Raw genomic sequence first — 12673 nt, 5'->3', positions numbered from 1 at the left:
GGAAAGTGGCTTGAACCCACAATCTTCTGACTCTGAGGTGAGTGCGTTATCAGCCAGGGCCGAGGCTGAACAGAATGGGTAACTGCACAGTGCACTGTGGACAAAGGTTGCTGCATGCCCAGGCTGCATACTGATCTAACAGCTTATTTCCTAAATGCACTGTAAACATAGATCCAACACACTAACTTACAGCGGCCACAGCATGAAAGAGGGCATCTTCACATGTGCTTAAAGAGCTGAAAACCAGAAACAATACAAACATGATCTGACCATTAGCTAGCCTCTTGTGTGCAGGGCTAGAATATATCAGAACCAAGGATACCAATCTAAAAAGCCACTGATTAATCCTCTGGGCCACACTACAGCTCATCATCCATCATTACACTTGTCCTTTCAAATTTAATATGAGAACATGCAGACTTAATGCACTTTAAGAGAGATTGCAAGACTGGAGCAACTGGGGCTGAGTTTTTTTTATTCTTTCATGGGATGTGGGCATCGCTGGCTAGGCCAAAATTTGCTGCCCATCCCTAAGTGCTCTTGACACTGAGTGGCTTGCTAGGCCAGTTCAGAAGGCAGTTTAGATTCAACCACATTGCTGTGGGTCTGGAGTCACGTAGGCCAGACCAGGTAAGGACGGCAGATTTCCTTTCCCAAAGGACATTAGTGAACCAGATGGGTTTTTACAACAATCGATGATACTTTCATGGCACCATTCATGAGACCAGCTTTCAATTCCAGATTTTTTTGCAGTTAATTAATTGAATTTAAATTCCCCCAGTGCCGTAGTGGGATTTGAACCGGTGTCCCCAGGACATTCGTCTGGCCTCTGGATTACTAGTTCTGTAACATTACCACTATGCCACTGTCTCCCCAACTGACGTTTGTGAGGAATTTGCATCAAATAAAAGGGACATATAAGGCAAACAGAGGCCGATTATTTCCACTTGGGAAATCAGAAACACAATGCCAGGATCTGTGGGTAAAAAACATTTACAGAAAGAGGGGATTAAAAAGAACTTTTTCACAGAGATTTCTTGGAATGTGAAATGTTTGGAGCAAGTGATGATTGTAGCTAAAGCAATGACAGCATTCTGTAGAGACTGCATAATTACTGAAAGGTTATAAAAGGATCCACGCAGAAAGGATGATAATGGTGCTGAGTAAAACCAGCCTTCAAGGGGGACTTACATTTAGTTCAGAAAAACATTGCGGTCGGGGGGGATTTGAATGACTATTCCCTCTGCTGAAATTTCTAATTACAATTACCAGATAACCAAGATAACACAAACAATGACGTTTGTGAAATAAAAATAGAAATTGTTGGAAATTGTCAGCAGGTCTGACAGCATCAGTGGAGAGAGAAACAGAGTTAACGATCGGGATTTTATCTGGGCGACGGGGGTCTCGACCTCCAGCGAAACACTACCGAGAACCCTGCGTCACCCCTTCTGTGGGAAGTCCGCCAAATCAAGTGCCAATTAGGCACTTAACTGGACAGCTCTGCACCTTCCATGGGATCAAGGACCCTGGCGACGGAAGGCTCGCCCCCCCAGATCTGCCAGCCAATCAGAAGCTGGTAGCTCTTTAACTGAACAGCGCCATCGCGAAGGCAGTGGCTGCTGCCGGTGGAGCAGCGCTGGACTCAGGCCAAGGGTAGGTGAGGGCGGGTGGGGTCTCACGGGGTGGGGGTCGCGGGGGAGGTAAGTGTAGGGGGTTGGCAGCAAGGTGATTCTGAGAGGGTCCCCCTTCCTGATGCCAGGTCCTTCGTTCAGGCACTGTGTCTTTTAATGAGGGATCCCCCAGATCCCCCCACCCCCGGAGCTGGCAAGCAACCTGCATGTCTTTTCTTGCCGTGCTTCCCACGCGGCGACAGGCCCGTCCACCTGCCGCTCATCTAACTGCGGCAGCAGTGGGATGAGGCCCTTAACTGGGCATTAATTGCCCACTTAAGGCCCTCAATTGGCAGCAGAGGTGGGAAGATGGCAGGGTCCCCACACCACCATCCCATCCAATTATATGCTCTCCCTGCCTCCAAACCCACCCTAGGATCTGATACCTTCTCAGATAGAATGCTGGGAGCTGGTACCTGTCCCAGGTGGAGAGGCCAAGCAGGCAGTGGTACCTCTCCCAGCTGTGAGCCTGGATAGTCAGTGCCCGCAGGATATTTGCTCACCAGAGCCATCATGTCAACCTCATGTCCACATCAGAAGTCCTCAAACACACACTTCACAGCAGCAGTCACTGGGTAGAGATCAGGACCAGGAACTCTGTCTGATTTTCACATTTGTACCCCGGAGTTCTGAGGTTGTGTGTCCTTCCTAGCAGAGGTCAGCATATTCAGCACATACTGTGAGCCAAATTCCGAGACCTACTGTCACTCAGCTGCTCATTGCAAAAAACTCGCTGATGGTATGAGAAACTCAACTGATTTGCACTCCCCACCAATACAGAACCATTCTACATCCCTCTGCCACATTAACTCTCCCTTGCTGTCAACTCCACAGGAGTGTGTGACCATTCACAGGCCCCCTCCACCATAGAAAAATACATTAGAAGTGCTGCTACAATCTAAGAGCAGGTTCACAAGGATGTTCATATCAGCATCTATTTGCGGCATTACACAAACCCTGTGATTTAATTACAAACTTATTAGTAACTCTCTTCCACACCCACTAATGTGTGGGTCGCACAATGTAAGAGCCGCAGAGAGGAGTCACGCACCTTTGATGAGCAGCTTATCTCTAATGGACACACGACGGGATGAGTCTGCCCCTGGATTTGTGTTGCCTCTCCCTTTCATACCCTCTTCACGCTTCAGCTTTTTTGCCAAAGTCAACATGGCTGATGCACTTGCTTGAACCTGAAAACGAGTTAAAAATAATTTCAGAAACATTTTCCCATTTGCAGAAAAGTAGAAATAACTTATTGAAGCACAATCTGCTACAGTACAGAAATAATCCATTCAACCACAAACTGTTACAGTACAGAAACAGTCCATTGAATTACAGACTGTTACAGTACAGAAACAGTCCATTGAATTACAGAATGATACAGTAAACAGGCCATCGAATCAGAGACCGTTTCTCTACAGAAACAGCCCACTAAATCAAAATCTCTCCAGAAACAGCCCATTCAATTACAGACTGTTACAGTGCAGAAAGGGGCCATTGAATCACAGACTGTTACAGTTCAGAAACAGGACTTCAAATTACCTGTTATGGTACAGAAACAGCCCATCGAATCACAGATTGTTACAGTACAGAAACAGCCCAGTGAATGGATTGTTACAGTACGGAAACAGCCCATTCAATCAGTATATCACAGTACAGGTACAACCCAACAAACTAGTCTGTTACAGTACAGAAATAACCCATCGAATCAAAATCGTTTACAGTACAGAAACAGCCCATTCAATTATAGACTGCTACAGTACAGAAACTGACCATCAAATCATAGGCTGTTACAGTACAAAAAAAGGCCATCGAATCCGAGACTGTTACAGTATATAAACAACCCATTGAATCACAGACTGTTACAGTACAGAAACAGCCCATCAAATTACAGTTGGTTACAGTACAGAAATAACCCATCAAATCAGAGACTGTTCGAGTACAGAAACAGCCCATTCAATTACAGGCTGTTGCAGTACAGAAATAACCCATCGAATCAGTCTATTACAGTACAGAAACAGCCCATCGAATCACAGACCGTTACAGTGTAGAAACAGGCCATCCAATCAGTCTGTTATATGTTGTGCTATGTTCCTATGAAATGTTTTGGAAATATACTACTCTGAACACATGGACCCTGTACAGGAACAATTCACTGGATCAAATGCCTAGATATTGGACCCATTCATCAATACTCTGAGCACCTTCCAAACCAGCAACCTCTACCACCTAGAAGGACAAGGGCAGCATGCGAACACCACCACCTGCAAGTTTCCCTCCAAGTCACACACCATTCTGACTTGGTAATATATTGCCATTATTTCACAGTCGCTGGGTGAAATTCCAGGAACTGTCTCCTTAACAGCACTGTGGGTGTACAAACACCACATGAACTGCAGCAGTTCAAGTAGGCGGCTCACTGCCACCTTCTCAAGGGTAATTGGGGATGGGCAATAGATGCTGGCCTTGCCAACGATGCCCACATTCCATAAAAGAATTTAAAAAAAGACATTCACATCTTGGGAAATGTCCTCTTCATGAATCCAACCACCGTACATTGTGCTACAAATGGGCAACAGTGGGGATTCATTGTTCTCATTTATAATGAGACTCCTCCAAGTCATTGAGAAATTACTCAAAATGTATATTTCATTCCTCAGTGTTTATGAGTCCCAAACAAATAAAAAGTATTCAGGATCCAACCAGAAAAGTCATACATTGCATACAGCTCCTCTTGGACTCTGACTTCAAACACAAATCCTTCATCTACTCCAAGGCCAAAGCTACCTTCAAGAAGCTTGGTTAACCCATTTCATGCCAAATACTTAGTTCCAACAACAACTCCCAGATCTCGCTAAAGGCCAAATCCCTGAATCCTGCTCAAATATTCAGGAACGTTTATCTAATCCCTCTCTTACATTCGTTTATCCAGAGTTTCAATTTAATCTTGGTTTCACTGTGTCATATCTGGGGACAATAATCCTGCTCTTGCACACCTGAAAAGAACATATAAAGAACAATTATTTGATGTGTGAACCCTTCATCTCCCTAACCTCCAACCCTTCTCCCCATTACAGCTTTTGTTTCTCTGTATTTAACTGACAATGTTATGATCCCCTTGGAAACCACCAACAAAGAATCAAACCCACCGACTGACCCCAATTTAGGAAACCAAAGCAAACGGACAAGAATTCACTTTTATAAATTTTACTTTAACACTCAAACCATAACAAACATAAATTAAACATGAAGCAATGGATAGATCACAGTCAACATATATTACAAATTATACCTTTTTCTACCAGATACAACAGAGAGGGGTCTCACAGCATAGATGGCACCAAATTTCACTCACACAGTTCTTCACAACTCTGAATATCCTCAGGTAGATTTTCAGCTCCTTCAAGGATTTAGTTGCTGTTCTTCCAACAACAGTTCCCTCTCAATCCAAACTCCACGGATGCAGTCTTCACCACAAGGCACACTCCTCCAGAACCACCTCAGCTCTGCTCACAGTCTTGATGGCCTCGATTTACCAGTCCTCCCTTTATCCGAGTCCTTCAGTGACAACCTGTGTGTCCACTGTATGGCCGGGTATGGTTAGTCGGCTACTTTAAGTAACAGAAACAGCTCCTGGATTCAGTCTTCACTTTCTTCTGCTTGCCGGCACTCCACTCATGCCTGATGTGTGGAGGACTTGGTCTCCTTTTATCTGGTTCTAACCCGTGTCAGTTTCCCCGGAAACCTGAAGTTGTTTTTCCAGCTTCTGTTTGTTTTGGTTTCTGTTTCAATTCTTGTCTCTCTTTCAGTTAGGGTCTTAAAAAAAAACACGCTTTGCATTCACGGATCCCATCTCAACAACTAGTATCAATGCTCTTCTAAATTTCCCTCTCTCGACTCTCCAATTATGCTACATGACACACTCTTTCTCCTCCCTGCAACCTCATGTGTTGGAATCAAAATTCATCATCCTATCCTCTACTCTAACTCATGGGTTCCCAGGACCTCAAACTGCTTCTAAACTCATTCAGTTTTCCCTTACTCCTTCTTTTTGAAAGCCCAATCCTGGTGACACCTAATCACTACTACCTGATTTAATATAATGGCATGTACCTATGAAAACTTATCACATCTCCCTGGCCATGGTGGTACTATAGCACCTCAGTATAGCATCTCAGCCCGTACTTCAAAGGAACTCCTATACTCCATGGACAATTGATCAGTATCTCTTCATACAAAAAGAATTTATTCAATTCATTCACAATAGTTTCACTGTCATTAGTCAAGTCTTGTATGATCGAGTCTCTCACATGTCCTATCTTTATATACATATCCCTACCTCTTTCTCTCTTTCTATTTTTCAGAAACCAAATCTGAAACAAAATTAAATTCCAGCTTGTACCTCACCCATGTCTGTTATTCTACATATAAACCACCTGAGCCACTCGATTAGATTCCAGCCTGTAATTCACGCCTAGGTATCTGTCATTCTCCATATAAACTACCCGATCCCCTCGCTTAGCTTCCAGCCTGTAATTCACTCTTGGGTATCTGTTATTCTATAAAAAACCACCTGAACTACTCGATTAGGTCACACAAGGCCTGAAACGCTAACACTGCTCTTCTCTCTAGAAATGCTGCCATTTTCTTCTTTCATGGGATATGGGCATCACTGGTAAGTCCAGCATTTGTTGTCCATCCCTAATTGCCTTTGAGCTGCCTTGTTGAACTGCTGCAGCCCATCTGGTGTAGGTACACCCACAGTGCTGTTCGGGAGGGAGTTCCAGAATTTTGATCCAGCAACAGTGAAGGAACGACGATATATTTCCAAGTCAGTTTGGTGTGTGAATTCGATGGGAACTTGCAGGTGGTGGTGTTCCCATGCGCCTGCTGCCCTTTTCCTTCTATGTGGAAGAGGTCGCATGTTTGGAAGGTGCTGTCGAAGGAGGCATGGTGAGTTGCTGCAGTGCATCTTGTAGATGGTACACAATGCTGCCAGTGTGCGTCAGTGAAGGTGGCAGTAAATGTTGAAGGTGATGGATGGGGTGCCGATCAAGCAGGCTGCTTTGTCCTGGATGGTGTAGAGCGTCCTGAGTGTTGTTGGAACCGCACTCATCCAGGCAAGTGGAGTGCTCCATCACATTCCTGACTTGTGCCTTGTAGATGGTGACAGGCTTAGGGGAGTCAGGAGGTGAGTTACTCACCACAGAATTCCCGGCCTCTGACCTGCTCTTGTAGCCACAGTATTTATGTGGCTGGTCCAGTTCAGTTTCTGATCAATGGTAACCCCCAGGATGTTGATAGTGGGGGATTCAGCAATGGTAATGCAGCTGAATGTCAAGAGGAGATGGTTAGTTTCTCTCTTATTGAAGATCGTCATTGCCTGGCACTTAAGTGGCAAATAACATTCGCGCCACACATCAGCCCAAGTCCGAATGTTGTCCAGGTCTTGCTGTGTATAGACACGGACTGGTTCAGTATCTGATGAGTTGTGAATGGTGCTGAACATTGTGCAATCATCAGCGAAAATCCCCACTTCTGACCTTATGTTGGAGGGAAGGTCATTAATGAAGCAGCTGAAGATGGCAGGGTCCAGGACACTACCTTGAGGAACTCCTGTAGCATTGTCCTCGAGATAAGATGATTGGCCTCCAACAACCACAACCATCTTCCTTTGTGCTAGATATGACTCCAACCAGTGGAGATTTTGCCACTTGATTCCCATTGACATCAGTTTGGCTAGAGCTCCATGATGCTACACTCGGTCAAATGCTGCCTTGATATCCAGGGCAATCACTCCCACCTCACTTTGAGTTCAGCTCTTTCGTCTATGTTTGGACAAAGGTTGTAATGAGGTCAGGAATTGAGTGGCCCTGGCAGAATCCAAACTGAGCATTGGTGAGCAGGCTATTGCTGTTTAAGGGGCGCTTGATGGCACCTTCCATCACTTTGCTGATGATCGAGAGCAGTAATTGGCCGGATTGGATTTGTCCTGCTTTTTGTGGATAAGACATATCTGGGCAGTTTTCCGCATTGTTGGGTAGATGCCATTATTGTAGCTGTAGTGGCACAGCTTGGCTAGGGGCGTGGCTAGTTCTGCAGCACAAGTCTTCAGTATTACAGCTGGGATGTTGTCAGGACCCATGAGCCTTGGCAGTATCCAGTGCCTTCAGTCTTTTCTTGATATCATGTGGAGTAAATCGAATTTTCTGAAGACTGGCATCTGTGATGTTGGGGACCTCAGGAGGAGACCAAGATGGATCATCAACTCGGCACTTCTGGCTGAAGATGGATGCAAATGCTTCAGCCTCGTCTTTTGCACTGATGTGCTAGGCTCCCCCATCATTGAGAATGGTGACATTTATGGTGCCTCCTCTTCCTGTTAGTTGTTTAATTGTCCATCGCCATTCACAACTGAATGTGGCAGGACTACAGAGCTTTGATCTGATCCGTTGGTTGTGGGATTGTTCAGCTCTGTCTATTGCATGCTGCTTCCGCTGATTGGCATGCAAGCAGTGATGTGTTGTAGCTTCACCGGGTTGACACCTCATTTTTAGGTATGCCTGGTGCTGCTTCTGGCATGTCCTCCTGCACTCCTCATTGATTGACCTGCTGATTATTCCCAGCATTTTCTGTTTTTGTTTCAGATTTTCAGCATTCACAGTATTTTGCTTTTGTTTTGATTAGATTCCAGCCTGTTATTCATTCCTTGGTATTTGTCATTCTATACATAAACCGTCTGAACCATTCGATTAGATTCCAGCTTGTAATGCACTCCCGGGTATCGGTCATTCAATATGTAAATCATCTGATCCCCTTGATTAGATTTCAGCTTATAATTCACTCCCGGGTATCTGTAATAGTAGATATAAACCACCCTATTCCCTCGATTTCAGCCTGTAATTCACTCCCGGGCATCTGTCACAGTATATATAAACCACCCAATTAGATTCCAGCCTGTAATTCATTTATGGGTATCTGTTATTCAACCCAATCTGTTAAACAACCCAAACCCCTCGATTAGGTTCTAGCCTTGAACTCACTCTCAGGTATCTGACAGTCTATATTTCCTGAAATCTAATAACATGAAAACCAAAGTGACATCAAAGTGAAGTGCTTTGCTGAGCAGAGCACAACTGCATGAACTGGTAAAAGTAATGGAGAAAATTGGAAGATGGTGGAAGAAATTGTGACTGGTAAACAACAACTGAAACAACAACAAAAAAAATAGAGCTGGTAACCATCAAATACAAGGCAAACAAGCAGACAGGAAGTCATCTAAGTGATTGATCTTGTGGGAACGCTCGGTGAGGGCACCTGAACAATGACTCCAAGCTGAGAACTGCGAATTGGAAGATAGGTCTCCAGCATTAGATATTGCTTTCTACAGTGAAACTGGCTTTCTCTCTAATGCAGCACTCAAACCACCAAACAAATGTTTGCTAGAACTGTGGATTGACAACAGCTTCTCTCTGGGGCCCGCCTCCGTCCTCCCAGAAGCAACGATGTGCATCATGATGTTCAGCACAGTTGACCTGGATTAGAAGGCTATTCAGTTGAAAATAATGGGGAAATTATACACTGATCAAGTGTACATCCTGCACAATACTTAAGGGCTGATTTTAGAAGCATATCAGACGCCTTTCAATTTTTAGCAAGTAGAAGCATACATTTGTTGAGGTCTCATGAACTCTTCAGCTTGGAGCTGTACCAATTTCACATGGATCTCTGCTCAATGCAGTAATTTAGTGTTACAGTAGAATAGTGTAGAGATATTTAATATTCACGCTGCTATTCCTGCAGTTCCTCTAAAACAGGTATGTCCAACATACAGCCCATAGGCCAGGATCCGGCCCGCCAATGGTTTCAATCCGGACCACGGATGTAAACTGTACCCGGGCTGAACCTCACTCTCACCAGGGCTTCGTGACTGGAGATGAGAAATTTCCCATTGTCAGACCGGCTTTTTTAAAAATCGCTATCAGTTTCACAGCTGACAGCTGCTGACATTGGGAACAGCTGTTTCCCAACTTTGGACAGACTCAGGTTTTTTTTTAAAAAGGCTGCTGGAAAACCCCGAATCTGTCCAAAGTACAGAAACCATTGTTCCAGCTGTCAGCTGTGAAACTGACAGTGGTTGTTTTAAAAACACTGATCAGCCATCTGCTGAGCATTCCCGCTCGCTGCAACTGTCAGACGGGGGGGGGGGGGGGGGGGGGAAGAGAGGCGGGGGCGGGAAACAAACAGAGAGAAAGAGTGGGGCAGAGAGAGAGAAAGGCGGGATAGAGAGAAAGAGGGGGACAGAGGGAGAGAAAGGGGGGACAGAGCGAGAGAAAGGGGGGACAGAGCGAGAGAAAGGGGGGACAGAGCGAGAGAAAGGGGGGACAGAGCGAGAGAAAGGGGGGACAGAGCGAGAGAAAGGGGGGACAGAGGGAGAGAAAGGGGGGACAGAGAGAAAGAGGGGGACAGAGAGAAAGAGGGGGACAGAGGGAGAGGGCAGAGACAGAGAGAGATGGAGGTGGGGGGGGGGGGGGGGGAGACAGAGAGAGAGAGAGAGACAGACAGACAGAGAGTGTGATCAAGATCACTCCTGACAGAATGTCATCTATCCGGAAGACTCCGCACTACTACAAGTGTGCAGGCAAACATTGACTATTTTTGCAAGCAAAAAAAATCCAGGTTTCTCACTATATCAGTGTCCAACATAGTCAATAAATTAGTCTGCTCATTTAAAGCTTTGCTCATTTAAAGCTTCTTCACAAAAATGTACATTTGTAGCTGTTTTGATTAATAGCTCGGTAAATTTTAATGCCTTTATCTTTCCAAAATTGTCTCATCAGCCAAAAATTAGACAAAAATTGTAATGTGGCCCACCCATGTGAAAAGGTTGGGCAATCCTGCTCTTAAACCTAAAGGTGGTGATGAAAAGTGGTAGGTTCTCCTCTGATTTCTGGCTGTTTATCTAACTCTTTCTGACTCCCTCTGCAGGCAGACAGAGTTTGATTCTGATGCAGGTGGATTTTTATTTTAGGTTAACTCAGCATCAAAATTCGAGCAGAAATTATGCTCAACATTCCTTCTGTCCATCTAAGAAGTACCCCAAGCAACAATCGGCAAGTACCGCACAAGCTTTGGTGGCTTCCAGGTTAAGAGGCTTTAAACTTACTACATCTCCTCCACTATTGATACCTCAGGGCCAGGTTAAGAAGGGATGGAAACCCATGTGCTCACTAAAGTTAAATCTGTTTGTCCTGAGTACACTTGGCATGTGCATTCATCTAGATTCTAACAGCCAACATTCTTAACCTGTTCCAGTAATCGTGTCATCACGGGAGAATATCTGGCCTCTCTTTATCACCTAGAGCAGCAACCTTTTGGGTGCATGATACCATGCCTTCCTCAAGAACAGATTTGTATCTCGGAGGGCTCAGGTAACCTTTCCTGGTAAAAGATAAACTTTTATGGACCTAAGTCTGAGCCTGCTAGATCCTTACAACTATATCAGGTTATAGCATAGAGGAAGGCCATTCAGTACATTGTGTCTGTGCCAGCTCTTGACAGAGCATTCCAAAATTAATCCTACTGCCCAGCGCTCACCCAACCTCCCTGTTACAAAGAACAAAGAACAGTACAGCACAGGAACAGGCCATTCGGCCCTCCAAGCCTGCGCCGATCTTGATGCCTGCCTAAACTAAAACCTTCTGCACTTCCGGGGACCGTATCCCTCTATTCCCATCCTATTCATGTATTTGTCAAGATGCCTCTTAAACATCGCTATCGCACCTGCTTCCACCACCTCCCCTGGCAGCAAGTTCCAGGCACTCACCACCCTCTGTGTAAAGAACTTGCCTCGCACATCCCCTCTAAACTTTTCCCCTCGCACCTTAAACCTATGCCCCCCAGTAACTGACTCTTCTGCCCTGAGAAAAAGCTTCTGACGATCCACTCTGTCCATGCCGCTCATAACTTTGTAAACCTCTATCATGTCGCCCCTCCAACTCCGTCGTTCCAGAGAAAACAATCCGAGTTTATCCAACCTCTCCTCATAGCTAATGCTCTTCAGACCAGGCAACATCTCTTCTGTACCGTCTCTAAAGCCTCCACGTACTTCTGGTAGTGTGGCGACCAGAATTGCACGCAATATTCTAAGTGTGGCCGAACTAAAGTTCTGTACAGCTGCAGCATGACTTGCCAATTTTTATACTCTATGCCCCGACCGATGAAGGCAAGCATGCCGTATGCCTTCTTGACTACCTTATCCACCTGTGTTGCCACTTTCAGTGACCTGTGGACCTGTACGCCCAGATCTCTCTACCTGTCAATACTCCTAAGGGTTCTGCCATTTACTGTATACTTCCCACCTGCATTAGACCTTCCAAAATGGGAAAATATTTAATTGGGGGAGGAGGAATTACAATGCTATTAGGCAGGAACTGGGGAGCATAAACTAGGAACAGATGTTCTCAGGGAAATGCACGACAGAAATGTGGAGGTTGTTTAGGGAGCACTTGCTGCGACTGCTGGATAGGTTTGTCCCGATGAGGCAAGGAAGGGATGGTAGGGTGAAGGAACCTTGGATGACAAGAGAGGTGGAACAGCTAGTCAAGAGGAAGAAGGAAGCTTACTTAAGGTTGAGGAAGCAAGGATCAGACAGGGCTCTAGAGGGTTACAAGGTAGCCAGGAAGGAACTGAAGAATGGACTTAGGAGAGCTAGAAGGGGACATGAAAAAGTCTTGGCAGGTAGGATTAAGGAAAATCCCAAGGCGTTCTACACTTATGTGAGGAACAAGAGGATGGCCAGAGTGAGGGTAGGGCCGATCAGGGATAGTGGAGGGAACTTGTGCCTGGAGTCGGAGGAGGTAGGGGAGGTCCTAAGTGAATACTTTGCTTCAGTATTCACTAGTGAGAGGGACCTGGTCGTTTGTAAGGACAGCGTGGAACAGGCTGATATGCTTGAACAGGTTGAGGTTAAGAGGGAGGATGTGCTGGAAATTTTGAAT

At 45.3% G+C, this 12673-nt stretch overlaps 1 protein-coding gene across 5 annotated transcripts in view; it reads right to left on the bottom strand.

Annotated features, from left to right (window-relative positions):
• ube2f (ubiquitin-conjugating enzyme E2F (putative)) overlaps positions 1-12673 on the bottom strand; it is a 163652-nt gene that overhangs the window by 124480 nt on the left and 26499 nt on the right. For 4 of the 5 annotated variants that reach the window (XM_068035928.1, XM_068035929.1, XM_068035927.1 and 1 more), the window contains one exon: positions 2725-2863. The exons of the other annotated variant lie outside the window; for it this stretch is intronic. In XM_068035928.1, coding sequence (XP_067892029.1) covers positions 2725-2842 — 118 coding nt within the window. In that variant the 5' untranslated portion in view covers positions 2843-2863. The remainder of the gene's footprint in view (positions 1-2724; positions 2864-12673) is intronic. 5 annotated transcript variants of the gene reach the window in all.

The sequence above is a fragment of the Heterodontus francisci genome, chromosome 7 (assembly GCF_036365525.1).
Source record: "Heterodontus francisci isolate sHetFra1 chromosome 7, sHetFra1.hap1, whole genome shotgun sequence".
Classification (NCBI taxonomy): Eukaryota; Metazoa; Chordata; class Chondrichthyes; order Heterodontiformes; family Heterodontidae; genus Heterodontus; species Heterodontus francisci.
This window is presented reverse-complemented; position numbering and strand designations above follow the sequence as displayed.